The sequence below is a fragment of the Stegostoma tigrinum genome, chromosome 28 (assembly GCF_030684315.1).
Source record: "Stegostoma tigrinum isolate sSteTig4 chromosome 28, sSteTig4.hap1, whole genome shotgun sequence".
Classification (NCBI taxonomy): domain Eukaryota; kingdom Metazoa; phylum Chordata; class Chondrichthyes; order Orectolobiformes; family Stegostomatidae; genus Stegostoma; species Stegostoma tigrinum.
In genome coordinates, this window is record NC_081381.1 from 37,193,274 (window position 1) to 37,213,225 (window position 19,952).

The 19,952-nt window shown below is 42.9% G+C and overlaps 1 protein-coding gene across 2 annotated transcripts; it reads left to right on the forward strand.

Annotated features, from left to right (window-relative positions):
- The first annotated feature begins 6,197 nt into the window (after positions 1 to 6,197).
- Positions 6,198 to 18,823, forward strand: LOC125466585 (claudin-19). 2 transcript variants are annotated; one of them, XM_048561253.1, is made up of 5 exons: positions 6,198 to 6,649; positions 9,041 to 9,205; positions 12,202 to 12,286; positions 14,654 to 14,800; positions 18,440 to 18,823. In XM_048561253.1, exons 1-5 carry the CDS (start codon positions 6,427 to 6,429, stop codon positions 18,486 to 18,488), a joined length of 669 nt encoding a protein of 222 aa, XP_048417210.1. In that variant the 5' UTR covers positions 6,198 to 6,426; the 3' UTR covers positions 18,489 to 18,823. The 2 variants fall into 2 exon arrangements, with proteins under 2 accessions (XP_048417210.1, XP_048417211.1); XM_048561254.1 differs by lacking the exon at positions 14,654 to 14,800.
- Positions 18,824 to 19,952: the final 1,129 nt, after the last annotated feature.

The following is a 19,952-nucleotide window of genomic DNA, read 5'->3' on the forward strand; positions in this document are numbered from 1 at the left end:
GGCAAGGCAGGAATGTGGAGTGGTGATGCTATCATATCAACCATAACCTTACAGAATGGTAAAGCAGGTTTGAGGTGCTGTATAGCCTACTTTTGTTCCATTTGAAGTTTGTGTCACTTGGGGACAGGATGGTTAAGAAGGCATTTGGCACGCTTGCCATCATTGCTCAGACCTTTGAGTATAAGAGTTGGGATATTATGTTGGACTTGTACAGGACACTAGTGAGGCCTCTTCTGGAGTACTATATCCAGTTCTGGTTTCCCTCTTTTAGGAAGGGTATTATCAAGCTAGAGAGGGTTCAGAAGAAACTTACCAGGATGTTGCCAGGAATGGAGGGTTTGAGTTAGAAGGAGAGATTGGATAGGATGGGATTCTTTTTGCTGGAGCACAGGAGGTTGAGGACAGATCTCATAGAGATTTATAAAATAATGAGGGGCAATATGAGGTAAATGTCAAGCATCTCTTCCCTAGGGTGGTGGAATTTCAAGACCAGGGGGCATATTTTTAAGGTGAGAGGAGAATGATTTTAAAAGACATGAGGGACATCTGTTTTGCACAGAGAGTAGTTCATGTGTAGAATGAACTTCCAAACCAAGTGGAGGGATATGGGCCAAACGCAGGCAGGTGGGACTAGTTTAGTTTGGGATTACAGCCGCAACGGACTGGTTGGATTGAAGAGTCGGTTTCCATGCTGTGTGACACCGTGACTCTATGTTCATTAACAATATCGGTAACTATCCAACTGATTATCACACTTATCATTCCCATTCACCAATCCTCTGACCAGTTCAGTAACTATCCAACTCAATATCCCGTCTCTAAAATGACATTATATTATCTAACAAAGACTTTTCCATCCATTCTTTTCTTTCATTTTGAGACTAACATCCTGGTTCCATGGGAATTGCTCACCCTCCTTGGAACTTAAGCAAGCTATATAATAGTAAGCTCAGTTTAAATGAGTACCAAAAGGCTATTTTATCCTGGAGGGCATCAGTTCTCAAGCTAACCCTTTTCTAATTTGTTTTCTGGGTTTGTATTTGCACAGAGGCTTGCACAGCCTTCAGAGTGGGAAGCTTGTTTGCTCTGCCAATTCCAGGAATGAAGTTTCAATGTGAAACTCTCTTCCTCTGCCCAGGTCAGCATCAGGCCTGATCCTTATGGTTCCGTCAACTGAAGCACCTGGACTTCGGTAAGTACTGGCGACTACATAAAACCACTAATGTCTCTGACATTAATTCTTATTTATCCCCAGTGTGACCAGGCATAATGAAAGTGAATGAATTTCAGGCTGTGCCATAGATGCTGAAGAGTTTCGTGGGCTCCTGCAACCCCTCGATCCCTCACATAAGGGATGTAGTTAATGATGATTGGTTAGAGTATGGGATATCATTGCTGAAGCTGAGCTCAGCCTTTGCTGTGTCCATACCAGCAAACTTCTCAAACGGGATCACCATCTCTTTAATTTCCCATTTTCTCTCAGACAATTTGGGATATCTGGTAGCACTGCTATTCTCAACCTATACTGTACTCTTGGGGAGCCAGTGAAGGTGAATGTAAGTGGGGAGTTACTGTCTACTGTCTTTCCCACTGTCAGGCCTATTGTCTTTCCCACTGTTATCCCTGCTGCTACTCTCAGCTTTTCCAGCAACTTTGTTTTTGCTACTTTCAATATTACCACTGTCATTTCTATTACCACTCCTATTGTTACTCCTATCACCACTCTCAATATTGCCACAGTCACTCCTACAGCCACTCCAGCTGAGTTTAGTAGATGCAGCACTCGCTACTGATTTAATAAAAAAACTTTCTGGGCTAGAAGTCTGTTATAGCCCCACTGAATGTGAGAAGACAGACTTCAGAGTGCTGATTACTGACCTCATCCTTTGTGTATGCTTTGTAAATTGAAAAGACACAGTAGGCATCTCAAATCCTAGCAACCAAACAGCCAGTACTCCTGCAGTGTTGCAGTGATTATGGTTCCTTCAAGTGTGATTGTCCAGTCTGCATTAAAATGTGGGAGATTTCAGACATCCGGTGGTATCACTATGTTCAGCCTGTGCTGTAAGTGAGGAGCAGTTAATGAAGCAAGATTGGGATCAGTAGATTTTTATTCAAACAAAGACAGGTAAATGCTTCCGAAATAGTAGGAACTGCAGATGCTGGAGAATCTGAGGTAGCAAGGTGTAGAGCGTCCTCTCTGGTCTGACCTATCCCCTCCCTACCTCCCCACCTACACTCACCTTTACTGGCTCCATCTCCGCCTCTTTGACCTGTCTGTCTCCTCTCCACCTATCTTCTCCTCTAACCATCTTCTATCTGCCTCTCCCGCTCTTCCTATTTATTTCAGACGCCGCTTTCCCTCCCCCATTTCTGAAGAAGGATCTAGGCCAGAAATGTCAGCCTTCCTGCTCCTCTGATGCTGCTTGGCCTGCTGTGTTCATCCAGCTCTACACCTTGTTATCACAAGTAAAAGCTGTTGAGATATAAATCACTGTTGGGGCTCAGTGGCCAATTCCTCTTCCTATTGGCCATATGCTCCTAAGTGAGAGCTTGGGATACATCTGGAAGGAAATAGGTTACAGTCAAGAAAGGTTATATCTCAGAGAGTAAAAAAAGGGCAGTGTAAAACAAGTGATGTTTGGAAATGAATGGGCTTGGCATTTTAGAGCTCCACTTTGAGGTATGCAAGATAAATTGGCCTAGTATGCGTCATTTGCAAATTCTCCTGATTTTCCTTCTGACTTTGATGTTTTTAAGATGAATGTTGGGGGGGTCTCATGTAATTGCTGCCCCTCTATCTCACAAAGCATATAATGCATTTGAAAGGGTTCATAGGAGAGAGGAAAGGATGATGTTTTTAGCAATGTAGAATATGCAGAGAGGCATCAGCTGCTAATTTAATTACCCTGGGGAAAAGCCTGAATACAGGTGTGTTTCAAATCTTGCCATCAATGAAAGGCACAGATCGAGTTGAAGAATCCTAGTTATTTAACATGAGCAATGAGAAGAGGATTAGAGGAACAACATGCACAAGCCTTGAGCAAGGTTAGAAAAAAATCACTGGTAGGAATGAGAGAGTAAGAAGAAACCGTCACATTTCGAAAGGACACATTAACATAGAAGGCAGCATTTTGGGGGCCTGTTAATATCACTAGTAAAGACCAGGATTATTTTCTGTAGAGTAGAAGGATTAAGAGCAGCATGTTATTAGTAGCTGCGAGTGGTGCCACAGATATTTTGAACTGTAACATTGACAGATCAGCAGGTGCCTGTGGGGAATAGTTTGTCCATTTATTTTAATATATTTACCCAGTGAACCCCTTCAAATATATACGGTGGCTCAGTGGTTAGCACTGCAGCCTCACAGTGCCAGGGACCCAGGTTCGATTCCAGCCTCGGGCGACTGTCTGTGTGGAGTTTGCACATTCTCCCCCTGTCTGCGTGGGTTTCCTCCAGGTGCCCCAGTTTCCTCCCACAGTCCAAAGATGTGCAGGCTGGGTGGATCGGCCGTGCTAAATTGCCCGTAGTGTTCAGGGGTGTGTGGGTTACAGGGGGATGGGTCTGGGTGGGATGCTTCAAGGGACGGTGTGGACTTGTTGGGCCGAAGGGTCTGATTCCACACTGTGGGGAATCTATTCTAATACTATAGTGGAAAGTCTTCGCTCTGGTTGTCCTTAAAGTAGAAAGCTAACTTGTTGCAAGACATTGAAAGAAAGAAAGACAAGTAATCCCACACAGAGCAAGATTTGTAGATCAAATGGCCTTGTCTCACTATGAATTATCCTATGTAGTTAATGTGCCTTCAGCCTATTTTCAAACCAGGATCCCTACAGCCCTTGAGCAATGTATTTTACACCCAAGCTAGTTATTCTGTGATTCTTTATTCCTGGCAAGCTTTATGGAGCAATTCCTCAATTGTGTAAAGTCAGCAAGTGTGTACAGAGAGAAATAGAGTTAATGGTTCAAGTCCGGTGATGATTTGCACCCGCAGTTCTTTGTTTTAAGGTAAAATCTGTATTGTGGTCTCACATCTATTGGAATCAGGGTTGAAACTACTTAAATAAAAATACCTATTGATGCTGAGAGTCAAAAACAGAAAATGGTCCCCATTAGCAACTGAGATTACAAGGTATAGAGCTGGATGAACACAGCAGGCCAACCAGCATCAGACGAGCAGGAAAGCTGAAGTTTCGGGTCTAGGCACTTCTTCGGAAAAAAAATTTTCCGAAGAAGAGTCTAGACCCAAAATGTCAGCTTTCCTGCTCCTCTGATGCTGCTTGGCCTGCTGTGTTCATCCAGCTCAACACCTTGTTATCGCAGATTCTCCAGCATCTGCAGTTCCTACTATCGCTGAAACAATTATAACCCCATTAGCAGCTATTGATTCGCCCAGGCTTACCTTTACGCATTCCTTTGTCTGCCTGACTTCTCCCCTCTCTTTGTCGCCACTGTATCGTCTACTCCTCCCACCTCCTCCCACGCCATTTTCAGCATCTCCACCAACCTTTTCCCAGATACAATGAGTTCTGAAGAAAGGGTTTCTGGACCCAAAACATTAACTCTGCTATCTCTCCTCAGATGCTGCCAGATCTGCTGAGTTTCTCCAGAAATTTTCATGTTGTTTTGAAGTTACTGAAGATATTTCAATATGGGAGATCATTAAGAATTAGTGGAACTCAGAGATTGCTATCCTATGAGTCAGAGTTGGATCGTAACCCAACTCCAGGAATGAGAGATTAGTGACTAACCTGCTGTGCCATCTCACTGCATTTACTTTGAACTTTTAAAATAAAGTTTAATAAGCACAATATTGGCTCCAGCCAGTGCTTACTACCTCTTTCAGACACTCTCACCTCTTACACATGATGGAGAGTCACTTTCTGGGATGTAAAGCCATTTAATGATCCCTCTTCCATGCATGTTGCAGTCTGGAGCTATGGATTGAGATGGTGAAGGCTCCAGTCATCTTTCCATCTCATGGTTGACCAGGAATCTCTCCCATCCATTGTTGCCATCTGTTGTAAGGTCTACAAGATGATAATCAGCTTGTCAGGCCCAACCTTACTTTGACCTGGGCTGAGGTTCGAGCCTCGGAGGCAGTGTGTTACGAGACCTCTTCTGGCTGCTGATATGTCAACATCAGCTGAGAGCACATTAACTTGAGGCTGCTTTTACAGTCAAACAGTGCATTTCTAATCACAAGCCCCAGAGGGGGCAATGTTTTAATTTTAATTTTAATGTGCATTTGGATCAAGCTGCCAGAAGAAGTGGTGGAGCAAAAACAGAAATTGCTGGAAAAGCCCACCAGGTCTGGCAGCATCTGTGAAATTTAAAAAAAAGTTGATGTTTCAGGTCCACTAACCCTTTGTCAGAAGAAATGGGGGAGGCTGGTACAATTACAACATTTAAAAGGCATCTTGCCGGGGACATGGAATCCTTACAAGTGTGGAAGTAGGCCACTTGTCTCACTGAGTCCACATTAAACCTTCCAAAGAGCATCCCACCCAGATCCATCCTATCCCTGTAACCCTGAATTTCCCATGGCGAATTCCCTGGGCAATTCAACATGGACAACCCACCTAACCCACACATCTTTGGGCTATGGCAGGAAACCAGAGCACCCAGAGGAAACCCACACAGTCACGGGGCTGGGGAATGTGCGAACACCCCACATGAGGCTGGAATCAGACCCGGTCCCTGATGGTGTGAGGCAGCAGTGCTAAACACTGAGCCACCATGCGGCCCCTCAAATGCATGAAAAGGAAGAGTTTTGAGGGATATGGGCCAAATGCTGGCAAATGGGACTAGGTCACATTGGGATGTTTGGTCATCACGGATAAGTTGGGCTGAAGGGTCTGTTTCAATGCTCTATGACTCTAATAACGAAGGGGAGAACCATTGTGACCAAGAAACTCAGAGGTTCAGAAGAGGGGGGAGTCTCCTGACAACTAGATCTCTCATCTGAATGCAATCCGAAATTCCAACAGCGGATTCATGTACGGTGAATGCATTGTGACTGTGGGTCAGGGAGAGGGGAGGCGGGGTTTAGGGAAGGGGCTAGTTTCCTTGTTGACAAACCAAGTTCAGTCCATTTCACACAAATCCAAGAGGGAGTTACTGAAATGCAGAGGCAGCCAATCGCCTTTGACCGGCTCCATCTGCCTTCAGCACGTCTAAAGGCTTTGTTGGTGAGAAATTTATGACTTGTCTCTGGTCCTTTCAAACTGCCTCCTGTTTCTCACAATACCACACACACATACATGCACAAAATCAACCTTTATTAATCTCTGGGACATTCTGAATCGTTTAATCCACTCCAGAGGTGACCCTTCAGGAACTGGAGAGCGAGCCCTTGGTTTTTGGAGTTTGAAATATAAACTGGGGGGGGCGGGGGGTGGGCGCCGAGATCAAGAGGAGCTGGAGATGGCAAATTCCGGGTTCCAGCTGCTTGGCTACTTTTTGGCCCTGGGTGGATGGGTCGGCATCATATCCACCACCGCGCTCCCCCAGTGGAAACAGTCCTCCTACGCCGGAGATGCGATCATTACCGCGGTGGGGCTATACGAGGGTCTCTGGATGTCCTGCGCTTCCCAAAGTACCGGGCAAGTTCAGTGCAAAGTGTATGATTCCCTGTTGCTGTTGGACGGTGAGTAATCAGACCGAAAAGAATGTGAGCGGTTGTCTCTGTAGAGGAGAGAGAGAGTGTCTTTGTGAGAGAGGGGTTGGCACTGACTGTGTGAGGGACCTTGTGTCTGTCACTGTGTATGTGATTCTGTGTGCCTGTGTAGCTGTGTGTTTGGCTGTGTGTCTGTAAAACTGTGTCTAACTGTGTGTATCTGCCAGCGCGTATGTGAGAGGATTTGTAGGGGGCCTGCCTGTATGTGAGTTTGTCCCTATGTATGCATCTGTGTGTGTGTCCTAGTGAACGTAAAGAGCGTGTGTGTATGTACGTTAATGTGTGTATCTTTGTGTGTGTAATAGCGTGTCTGTGTGTGAATGTGTGTGTCTATCTCTGTGTGAATGAGAGAGTGTGTATGTGTGAATGAGTGTGTATGTGAATGTGAGAGTAAATGTGTGTCTATCTGTGTGTGTGAGTGAATATGTGTGTGTCTGCATATGAATGTGTGAATGTGTGTATCTGTGTGTTTAACAGCGTGTGTGTGTCTGTCTGTGAATGTGGGAGTGAATATGTGTGTATTTGTGTATCTGTGAGTGAATATGTGTGTAAATGTGTGTGGTCTGTGTGTGAATGAGAGAGTGAATGTGTGTATCTTTGTGTGTGAATGTGAATGAGAGTGTGTGAATTTGTGTGTGAGCCTGTGTGAGTGTAACAGTCTGTGTGAATGTAATAGTATGAGCCAGTGCATGTGTACTTGTATGTGAGGAGTATGGTCAATAGTTTGTGTGTGAATGTAAAAGTGGCTGTGTGTCTTGTGTGTGAAAAGTGTGTATATGAATGTAACATTTTGTGAGTGAGTGTGTATGTGATGTAAGCGTGTGAGTGTGAGCCAGTTTCTGCGTGAATGTGTGTCTGTGCGTATGCGTGTTTGTGTTCATTGTTGATGGTTGGCTTGTGTTCTGTGCCATTTGGATGCCCAGGTTGATCAGTAAAAGTGACGAGTGGATTTTAAAACTGAATATGGAAATTGACACTGGTTTGAAATGAACAGAACCTTCTGTGAAACTGAACCATTTACTAAAATACCATTTTCAACTACAAAACCATGAAATACCATCCCAACTATGGCTAGCTGCAATTTCCAAGCAAATTTTCACATTCTCTGCTTTAATAAAATGACAAGATAATCGGCCTGCACTAGGGTCAGTGCAACATTTGTTATGTACTCAGGGATTACTGACTATAACCAGATCAAAATGTGTCAAACCTCTCAACCCCTTCACAACGTTTCCAGTTCTACAGTATTGCCTGGGAGTTTCCAGATTGAAGTTTAATTTCTTGTGGTGAGTGAGAAGGAGATAGATCACAGGAGGATGAACAAATGCAGGGTTTATCCCCTCACTTTTTCTGAATACTTTGTAGCCAAAAAGACTGAAAGTCAGGAGCATTCCAACCTGTTCAGTGGTGTGACCCACAATCAATAAATTGGTGATGGAGCAGTTCAGTTGAATGGCAAAGGTCACATGCCTCCAGGAATATGTGCAGCCTCAGCTGGCAATTTGGCACGATGGCAGCTGGCTGATCTTCCAAGCTCTGGTCTTCACAATCCAAGTAAAAGTGCAAATTGTACTCAGTTCTCTCCCCCATCCACCCCCTACTGAAGAGACAGTCTGGAAGGACGAAAAGGATATTTTTGTTAGTGGGTAGACGAAGGTTTAAGAGTTACCAAAATCAAACGCTGTGAATGTTAAACATCTGGAGTAAATGCGGAAGATATTGGTAAAAGCTCAGCAGGCCTGGCAGCAACTGTGGAGAGGGAAACAGAACTAATGTTCCAGGTCAATCATCTTTTGAAAGGCCACTGGCCTGAAATATTAACTCTCTTGGCGGAAGCTCTCTGATCTGACCTGACCTGACCCAACCTGCTGAGTAATTTCAACAGATCCTGTCACCACATGTAGAGTTACCTGTACTGAACATGCACGCTCATAGACTTTGCCATTTGAAAATCAAAACTGATACATACTTAGGGTGGATTTACAAACTGAGCTGCAGAAAATGAAAACATTGACCACCAGAATGTTGAACTCAGTCTTTTAATGTGGATAATGGAATATTCCATGCAGTACATTGTAAAACCTTATTTCACTGGTTCCATTCTTAGTTTTGAAGGAGAAATCTGACAACATCGCTGACGGTCAAATTAAAAATTAAAAGTGGAAAAGCTACACTTTGGTGCGATGAATGTATACATATAGGACTTTATGACTTTGTTTCCCCCCACCGCCTAGTTTCCTGATTTTAAATGGCAATGTTGCATTGTGTGAAATGAATTGAAATGAAAGCCTGATCTGTCTGGATAAGGACTGACTGCTGTATTGTTATTCATTTCCCCCCTGTGCCTTTTCCCATCCTCAGCCCACATCCAGGCTTCCCGGGCGCTGATGATTGTTTCAGTTGTTCTTGGCTTTATTGGCATCATCGTTAGTGTCGTGGGAATGAAGTGTACAAAAGTAGGAGACAATAACCCACTCACCAAAAGCAGGGTCGCAGTCTCAGGAGGGGTGCTTTTTCTCATGGCTGGTGAGTTTAGACTTTACTTTCTCTGTTGAATTGTTGGAAGGGAGATGTTCCAGATGCCATTGTATCCGAAGCATTGACCATATTGCCATTTTCAGTTAAGTCTTTTGATCCCTCCTTTTATGTTTCTAGCCCTTGTAACAAATTGCTGGACTCAGGAGCATGAGCTGTAGAACGGTGACTTGCTAAAGTTGGATTAAGTTGATCGCAGCAATTGTTTGTTTTCATTTGATAGCACAGGGCTCAGTGCACCTGTCTGGTTACCTTACTTCTCACCCTTCCCTGCTTTCTCGCTGTGATTAAAATAAAGGCTTGTTGCACAATCTTTCATGTCCCCACTGATCTGGAAACCTTTTAAAAGCAGTGTTGTCAAAAAGCAACTTTCTCTCTTCCAATAGTTTTTTTGAACCTTTCAGAACTTCATGATGCTCTGCACCATGGGATGTTATCATTTACCATTTCGATCATTTCTTCACACTATCGACATTATTGATACGAATTCTTAGTATTTAAATCATTCCTTGGAGTCACTGTGGCTCGGTCGCTAGCACTGGTGCCTCTGAGTTGTGAGTTGAAGTCTGAAACCAGGCCTTCAGTGGCACGGTGGCTCAGTGGTTAGCACTGCAGCCTCACAGCACCAGGGACCCAGGTTCAATTCCAGCCTCGGCAACTGTCTGTGTGGAGTTTGCACATTCTCCCTGTGTCTGTGTAGGTTTCCTCTGCGTGCTCTGGTTTCCTCCCACAGTCCAAAGATGTGCAGGCTTGGTGGATTGGCTATGCCAAATTGCCCAGTGTGTGGGTTATAGGGGGATGCGACAGGGTGGGGTGTTTCAAGGAGCATTGTGGACTTGTTGGGACAAAGGGCCTGTTTCCACACTGTAGGGAATCTAATCTAATAATATATAATGAAGGCTGACACTTCAAAGCAATAGGCACAGATTACTGCATTATCAGATATGCTTTTTATAGAGTCATGGACCTGTATAGCATGGAAACAGACCTTGTCCACAGCAACCAGATATCCTAAATTAATCCAGTCCCATTTACCAGCATTTACCCCATATCCCTCTTAACCCCTCCAATTCAAAAACCCATCCCGATGCCTTTTAAGATAATTGTACCAGCCTCCACCACTTCCTCTGGCAGCTCCCTCCATACACATACCACACTCTGCATGAAAAAGTTGCCCGTTAGGTCCCTTTTGCATCTTTCTGCTCTCACCTTAAACTCATGCCCTTTAGTTTTGGACCCCCCACTACCCTGGGGAAAAGACTTTGGCAATTCACCCTATCCATGCCCTTCATGATTTTATAAATCTCTACATGGTTACCCCTTGACCTCCAACGCTCCAGGCAAAATAGCCCCAACCTATTCAGCCTCTCCCTATAGCACAAACCCTCCAACCCTGGCAACGTCCTTGTAAATCTTTTCTGAACTCTACGAAATTTACCAACATCTTTCCTACAGTGCAGAGACCGCAAGTGAGCATATTATTCCAAAAGTGGCCCAACCAATGTCCTTACAGCCACAACATGACATCCCAACTCCTAAACTCAGTGCATTGACCAATTAAGACAAGTATATCTATTCTTCACTATCCTGTCTACCTGTGACTCCACTTTCATTTATGAACCTGCACCCCAAACTCTTTGTTCAGCAACAACACCAGGACCTCACCATTAAGGGTAGAAGACTCGGCTGGATTTGCCTTTCCAAAATGCAGCACCTCACATTTATCTCAATAACATTCTTGCCTCTGCATTGTGAGTTCAAGTCCTAACCTGGGCCTTCAGCATGGCAATTGAGGTGAACACTTCAATGCAATGCACAAAGTTATGCACAAAGTGAGCTGTGTTGTCAGGGTGCGCTTTTGAATGAGACACTGTAACAAAGCCCTCCTGCCCTCTCAGCTGGATGGAAAAAGATCCATAGTGCTCTGTTTCAAAGAAAAACAGGGGAGTTTTCCCAGACCAATGTTTATATCTCAATCACAATGACAGAAAAGATCGCCCAGTCATTATCACCTTCCTAATTGTGGGAGCTTGCGATCAACATTCTGGCTACCACATTTCCAGCATTAAAATAGTGACTGCACTGAAGCAAACTCTTCATTAGCTACAAAGCACCAGGGATGTCTTGTGGGCGGTGAAAGTGCTGTATAAATGTATCTTTCAATAAGATTTGCAGCTGCTTTAGTTTGAGTGAAGAGTGAACTAATAATCATTGAATTAATAATTCATTCACATATGTACCGACATATCTTTCACCAAGTTGTTCCTAAGCAGCTTCAACATTGCCCTCACCGCTTCTGAAGGCATGACATCTTAAAGGCGTCTCATTCCAATTGGGAGACTGGGTTGAGGGCAGTTAACTGACCTCCAGGTGACTATTCTCTATGAAGAAGCCTCACACCAATCAGCATTAGCAGAGCATTCATCCACAAGGAGCTAGGGCTGAGTTTGATCCTACTTGAGGTGCACCCAGGTCTCTCTATAGGGCTTGGCAAGTTGGACCGTCCATCTTCTAAACCAGTGGACATGGACGTCAACTGTAGTGACTCTAACCGTTGAGCTGGGGTTGGTAAACACAGCACAGGCTGAATGTGAGATGTTTGTAAGCTGTGTGGTTTATCTGAACAACTAAGCTCTGTATTGCTGACTGCAAGGTAAGAGCAATGAAATGTATGAAGTCAGCTGTTCAGTGCTGAGATATGGACACCTTTTCCTCCTGTGTGGGCTGTCATGTGCTAATTGCTGATAATAAAGTGTGAAGCTGGATGAACACAGCAGGCCAAGCAGCATCTCAGGAGCACAAAAGCTGATGTTTCGGACCTAGACCTTGGCCTGCTGTGTTCATCCAGCTTCACACTTTATTATCTTGGATTCTCCAGCATCTACAGTTTCCATTATCTCATGTGCTAATTGCTGAAGTGTTTGCCCATTGCCTTGAGGCCTGACTGAAAACTGACCCCTGACTCATGCCTCTTGTTTGTTCCACAGGACTCTGCACCCTAGTGGCGGTATCCTGGTATGCAACAAAAGTTTCAAATGAGTTCTTTGACCCTTTAACACCAGTCAATGCCAGGTATGAAACATGAAGACAGGGCTTAAGTACATCAGACCAGCTATGTTAATTTTATACCAAAACAAAAGCAGAAATGACTGGAAAAACTCTGCAGGCTTAGAAGCATCAAGTTCTAAAGAATGGCCTCTGGACCCAAAATGATTTCTCTCCGCAGATGCTGCCAGACCTGCTGAGTTTTCCCAGCAATTTCTTTTTTCATTTGTTTCTGATTTCCAGCATTCACAGTTCTTTCAGTTTGCTGCTATTTTTGTTTTCACTTCTGCCGCTGGAGTTGATTTCACCCGAGCGACAGAAATGTGAGGGGGTACTAAACAGGAAGGCAATGTGATGTTAAGATGTTGAGCGCACATCTCAGGCACAGAATGGTTTCCCTTCTCTTATAGTAGAATAAAGTAGCCACCTTTTGGGTGAAATCCCAGACAGCAAGTGTCAGCAAGCTATTTCAAATGGCGTGGTATCACAACGTAGCTCAAATGTGGTCTCAGTGCAAGCAAAATCACTTTCAAGTAAGGTTCATGTTTCCAACTTTGATTGAAATTATTCCTGGAGATATTGCCTCATGATTTTGTTCATCCTGCCACCTCACTGAAGGTGGAATTTGATTTCAATAAAAGTCCGGAACTAAGAGTCTGATGACGACTGTGAATCCATTGTTGATTGTTGGAAAAACCCATCTGGTTCACTAATGTCCTTTAGGGAGAAACTGCCATCCTTACCTGGTCTGGCCTACATGTGACTGCAGACCCACAGTACTGCAGTTGACTCTTAACTGCCCTCTAAAATGAACAATAAATGCTGGCCCAGACAGTGACATCCTCATCCCATGAATGAATATTAAAAAGAAGCAGACCACTTCCCATTATCAACACATTTATAAATGTTAAACAAAACTCTTCAAAGGAAATGAAAAAAACATCAGCTGAAAGTAGACACATTTGTCAGACCATCTCACCTTGCCTTCATCAAGACACTTTGTAAAAATACCAGTTTAGGGGAAACAGCAACATTTATACTGTATGAGAGGAGAGTGCTGTTAGTTGAAACTAGGACTTTCATTGGTCTCCTTGCCAACCAAGCCACACTCTCCTTTCAAACTGTTATAAATGTTAGTTTTCCACTCAAATTGCTATTCTTGCAAATTGTCCTGATGAGGGCGGGGAATAAATCTTTGACAAATTACATCTTTTTTCAACAGCTCTGAAGTGCTGTCCTACCAAACAACTAAATGGAATAAATACTTGTCCTCAATGATGTTTCTCCCTGATTACTTAAAGGAAATATTTCTTTCTTACCTGGAAATTTCAAGATAGCCATGTCAAGCTGGTAGCCCATGTAACTAGGACAAGTTGGCTAATCTCAGCTGAGCCAGGCCTCACAAGAAACCTCAGCACCTTTGGCTGAGGGACAATGTTACTCCTTCTCCCAATGGTTTTGAGCTGAGGTAAACCCCAAGGACAATATCTTACAATGGAATCACCAACAGTTTTCTTAATGAGGACTAATCCTGGGTAACCAACAATACCACAAGCTACTCAAAATATGTATGGAAAACATATGAATCAATAAGGGTGCCTATTTAGTTATTATAGCTGAAATACAAAAGTATATGTTTTAAGATTAAAGTAAATTTACCATTATTTTTATTTCAATGTGAAACTGGCAAACAAGTTTTTTTTTCAGGTCAATTCATTTCCTTTGCTCAGTTTATCATCCTCACCATTTCCCAGCCACTTGCCCAAGGTGTTTGGGGCTGTTCTCATTTCCTGGCTGTTGCTGGACTTGTTGCCCACTGGGTGGTGCTTCACATTGGTTCGTTGGCCACTTTCCCAGTGCCTGGACCTGCACAGCCAACTCTGGACCCTAATTCCCTTGGCAGGCTTTCTCTGGCCAGCTGAGGTGGTAACCAACCTCCATCATCTGCCCCACTCTAAGTGGAGAGGGATGTTAAACCAAAGAATGAACAATGAGGTACTTGGCAGATGGTGAGCTGCCAGTCGCTGGCAATAGACGTGTTGGTGACCCCTTCCTTACAATATGGAAAACTAACCTCAATGTCTCATGTGTGGAGTGTAGCCCTTTGATAGAGTGTATCAGAGTCGAAAACAGAACCCAATGAGAATATCAACATAAGGGCTCGGAAAGCAGGGTGGAAAAAATACTGTAAATCTTAAAAACAATTGTTTCAACATTAATATTATAGGAGGACCTAACCATCTAATTATTAACATGAGGGTTGTCATTTTAGCAATTTTTTAAAAAGAAAATCAAATGATGTCTGAGTTCTCAATGTGCAGTTGCCTTGCTTTATTGCAGGGTTAATAAGTTTGGAGCTGTAGCCTTTGATCTCTTGCTCATTGGCTCTTGCAGATATGAGTTTGGCTCGGCATTGTTTGTCGGATGGGCAGCTGCGAGCCTGACCATTCTGGGAGGATCGTTCCTCTGCTGTTCCTGTCCAAATGAAGAAAGAAGGGGCCAATCATACTACAGGCCCTCTCAGCCGTCTACAGTCAAAGAGTACGTCTGAAACACAGCGCATGGAAATTAATCCTCAAGCAGAAGTCAGCTTAAAATGGAAGGTTATCAAAGCCCCCAGCAGGGTCCTGCGATCTGCAGAAATTAAAGATTACTGTCTAGGATATTGCCACCAGCTAATCAAGAGAAATGTCATCGGGTCATTAAAAAAAATTGTGTATTTTTTAAAAACTTTTTTTTAAACGCCTCTGTTCAGAGTTAGAATATTGTCAAAAATGACTAACAAGATGCATGTAATTGGGTAGGATAGAGTCTGTTCATTTTCTGATTGATGCAGAAGTGTTAAACTGTGACAATGGTCACATTGGAAAGCCAGTGGTAGCAATAGTTGGCATTGGGTGAGAGTGGGTGTGGGGGGGGCATTGGGTGAGAGTGGGTATGGGGGGCATTGGGTGAGAGTGGGTATGGGGGGCATTGGGTGAGAGTGAGTATGGGGCGGCATTGGGTGAGAGTGGGTATGGGGGGGCATTTGGTGAGAGTGGGCGTGGGGGTCATTGGGCGACAGTAGGCAATGGGGTCATTGGGGATGAATATGAATAATTCATCCAATTTGAGTTGGTAAATTTTTAAAACTTGATAATGATTTCATCACATGAAGGAATTGGCTGAGTAACTTTATAATTTCAGTAGATTTTCTTTAAGAAAAGAATAAAAATGCAACTATTATTATTTTTAATGAGCAAATAATACATGATGCACAGCGACAACTTTCCAAGGCCCATTTGCCTGCTGTTTTCACTGGGAGGTAATGGCCCAGTTGTCTTATCACTTGACTCTGAATTCAGAAACTCAGCTAATGTTCTGGGAAGAAACAGTAGGAACTGCTGATGCTGGAGAATCTGAGATAACAAGGCGTAGAGCTGGATGAACACAGTAGGGCAAGCAGCATTAGAGGAACAGGAAGGCGGATGTTTCGGGCCTAGACCCTTCTTCAGAAACGGGATTGCCATTTCTGAAGAAAGGCCTAGGCCCGAAATGTCAGCCTTCCTGCTCCTCTGATGTTGCTTGGCCTGCTGTGTTCATCCAGCTCTACACCTTGTTATCTCTAATGTTCTGCAACTTTGGCTCAAGTCATGCTGAAGTAGATGGTAGAATTTGAATTCAATTCTTTTAAAATCTGGAATTAAGAATCTACTGATGACCATAAACCATTGATAACTGGTGGCTCACTAATGTCCTTCAGGGAAAGAAATCTGCCATTCACACCTGGTCTAGCTTACTAGCCTGTGACTCCAGACCCACAGCAACGTGGTTGACTCTTAACTGCCCTTTGAAATGCCTTAGCAAACCTCAGTTAAAGGGCAACTGGGGACAGGCAATAAATGCTTGCCCAAGTGCCATGAGTGAATATAAAAAAAGAACTGACAACCCCTTTCAAACTTATGACCACTACTATCAAGAAGGACACTGGCAGCAGTTACACTGGAGTAGCACCACTTGCTAGTTCTCTTCTAAGCCACACACCATCCTGACTTAGAAATGTATCAGCTTTTTTTCAATGTTGCTAGACGTCCCTGCATAACAGCACTGGAAGTGCCCCTGCGCCACAAGGACTGCAGAGATTCAAGAAAGCAGTTGCCCACCACCATCTCAAAGGCTAATATGGGTGGGCAGCAAATGCTGGCCTTATCACTGATGCCCCCAGCCCACGTACAAGTAAAAGGAAGATAGCATGTCCCAGCACAAAATTTTCTTCTTTTCCACTGATTATTTCTTAGTTCTCTCCTAGGTTCTGCCTCATGCTTGAGGACTAAAAGTTTTAGAATTGCTTTGCTAACTCATTAAAGTGGTCATAGTGGTTTGGACAATGCCTATTAGCATGTTATTCAACCATTTTGGGTAACTGACACTGATCCTGTCCTTACCAATGCCATTGCACCTATACATTTCAACAGGACTTGCTAGGAGAAGGAATGCTGTTAGATCTTTCTACTCAATGAAGTCTAGTGCGCTTTTCCAGCCTGCACAAATAACACGCAGTGAACACTTGAGCTTTCTGCAATTGTAGTATCAGTAGAGTCATAACCTAAAGTATGCGAGTTCAAATCCCATCAAGTTGGGTGGCATTGTGGCTCAGTGGCTAGTAATACTACCTCAGAGTATTACAGACCTGGATGCACATCCACCTCAGGTGCCTGTCTGCGGAGTTTGCACATTCTCCGTTTATCAGAGATAGTAGGAATTGCAGATGCTGGAGAACCTGAGATATACAAGGTGTGGAGCTGGATGAACACAGCAGGCCAAGCAGCATCAGAGGAGCAGGAAGGCTGACATTTCGGGCCTAGACCCTGGTTTCCTCTGGGTGCTCTGGTTTCCTCCCAGAGTCCAAAGCTGTGCACTTTAGGTGGATTAGCCATGCTAAATTTCCCATAGTGCCCAGGAATGTGCAAGGTTACAGGGCCTGTGGCTTGGTTGATGCTCTTTGGAGGGTAAGTGTGGACTGAATGGCTTGCTTCTACACGGTAGGGATTCTATGATTCTCAGAACAACATGTAAAACTGAACTTTGTTAAGCAATGTAGAATTTCTTTTTTAAAGTTGTTATTGAGTGGAAGAGAATTGGCAGTTTGGGGGATTAACCCATAATAGCCTCTTGCTGGGGGATTTAAGACTAAGTGTTAGAATTTAAAATTTAGAGCTAGAGTTGGAAACTCCTATTTACACTCTTCCTTAAATGACAATTGATGCTGGATCAATCGGTATTGTTAAATCCGAGATTGAGAGTTTTTTTTGTTAATCAGAGACATCAGCAGATATGGAAATGTGGAACTAGGTCACAGATCAGCCGTAAGCTCAGTGAATGACAAAACAGATTCAAGGGGATGAATGGCCTGGTCGAGTTCCTATTTTAAAAGATATGATGTAATAACTCCAGCTGATTTCACCACTGTTCTCTGAAGATGGAAATCCAGTTTCCTTACCCTGTCTGGCCCATATGCAACCTCAATCTTATATCAATAAAGTTGATTCTTAATTGCCTTCTAGAATGATCGAACAAGACATATAATAATTAGGGATGTGCAGTAACTGATTCCTTTTGCAGTGATGACCACCTCCTATGTTTTTAGAAAAGTGACACAGATTTGCAAAGTATATGAATAAAATCCGGAAGTACTGCAGGCATACACAGATCCATCACAAATGATACCAAGAGATTCAGAAAATATTCAACAAATATAGTCCCAATATAAGCTCAACTGTCATCCTAGTATCATATTCCAGAGTTCCAAACTCTATGTCAGATGTAGTTACTGTACAGGATAGAAAATAGGCCATTTGGCCCATCAAGCCTATGCTAGTGTCTTACTTTATATGATCCATCTAATCTAATCCCACTGCCCTCTTCATTCTCTATTCATGCAAAATTCTGTTTTCCTTTAGTAGCTATTGAAACTACTATGGCAATGTAATTCTGCGATTAAACCGATAAAGTGTATCAATCAAGTAGATGCAGACTGAAACCATTCACTTACAAAAGGTACAAAGATAGATCATTCAGGAATTCCCATTGATTCAGTGTGTACTTTGGCAGTAAACTTTCAGTATGCGTTTGCGGGGTTGAAGCTGTGTGAGTGAACCTTTCTATGTTGCTGACATTGTGTTTCTTTTTTTTAAATTCCAGGTCAAATTTTAAGAAAACAGCTTCTGTCAAAGGAGAGCATTATTTATAGCGAGGCAGTACACAACAGTTTTGTAACGTCACAAATGTGTTCAGTTCCCTCACATGAGCAATCCTTTTTTTTGAAAAAGAAAGTAATTTTAAAGCTCTGTGTTATTACCAAAACTTAGTTAGACTCTAGGGCAATGTGCAGGACACTGTGTAGCCCAGACCTCATCCCAACTTTATTGTTGTTTGTATATGGGCTTAGTATTAGAACTGAATTGTACATATATTCTCTTGATTCTATAAGAAGATTGTATTTTCATGTACATTGGATATTGTTAATTCAGCTGTTGTACTGGATGCTGAAAAATGTTTTCTTTTAATAAAGGTGAATTAATTGTCTCTCTATTTAATTCAAGGTGGAGTGAGAGAGAAGGAAAGACAATAGTTATTCATCGCAAATTATTTCACAATCAGCAAATCAGTTCTGCATTATTTTAATGTAACTTGTACACAGCAAGACTCCACAGAGGACAAGATGCATGTCAAATTAATCTGTCTGCCCTTAGACAGCAATTCTTCTTCAAATTATGTTGTGGGATTTTGTATGGGCACCTAAAGAGGGTAACCGTTTAATATCTTATCCGAGAGCTAGTAACTTTGTCAATCAAGCACTCCCTTAGATTTATAGCCAAGAACTTTCTCTGAATTCGTCTCCAGAAGATATTGGCACAAGTCAATTACATTGTCCAAAGGTTAATGGAAATCGAGTGCACATGACCATTGTCTTTCAAACACTGTGGATAGATAATCGCAAAACTGACCATGCCCCAGCCCTGATACACAAATTTCTGAATGGCTATTTTCGTCTGCAATTGCACCCAAAAATTATGTCTGGATGCTATCTTTTCCGTCAAACTGAAAGTGAAGGTGAAGTTTGTATTCAAGATGGTGCCAACACAGGGAACTGTTTGTGAGATCTCTACAGCAGATCTCACTCCCACATTTCCTACAATTGTTCTGCCCTTTTAAGCCTCAATTCTCTTTGTATGGTATGACCTGCCTGTACTACATGCAAAACAAAAACTTTTCACTCTACCTAGGTACATGTAACAATAATAAGTCAAATCAAATGAATAAATGTAGAACAAGGGAGGGGCTGAATTCACCCACACTGAATTAGTGGACATCACTCACATCAAACCCAACATGATCCAGAATGAGCAAACAGGAAGCTAATTTCAATATGACTTGCAATTAGAAGTTAAAATTCAGTCAGAAAATGCAGAGCAGATTTCCTGAGGATGGAATTGATATAAAATACTCCCAAAAGGTGAAGTGAAACAGGAGGAAAAATTTGTTCTTTTTGTAAGCGTAGATGTAAAATTGTGAACTATCCCCATTAACTCCAGCCTTAAACTCAGATCTCCATCAGCAGGGATGAGAAAAATGAATGCAACATGGGTTCTCTTCCCTGCATGTTACATTTAAAACTCACACTCCTGCGTTTAAAGCCCTCTATGACTTTGCC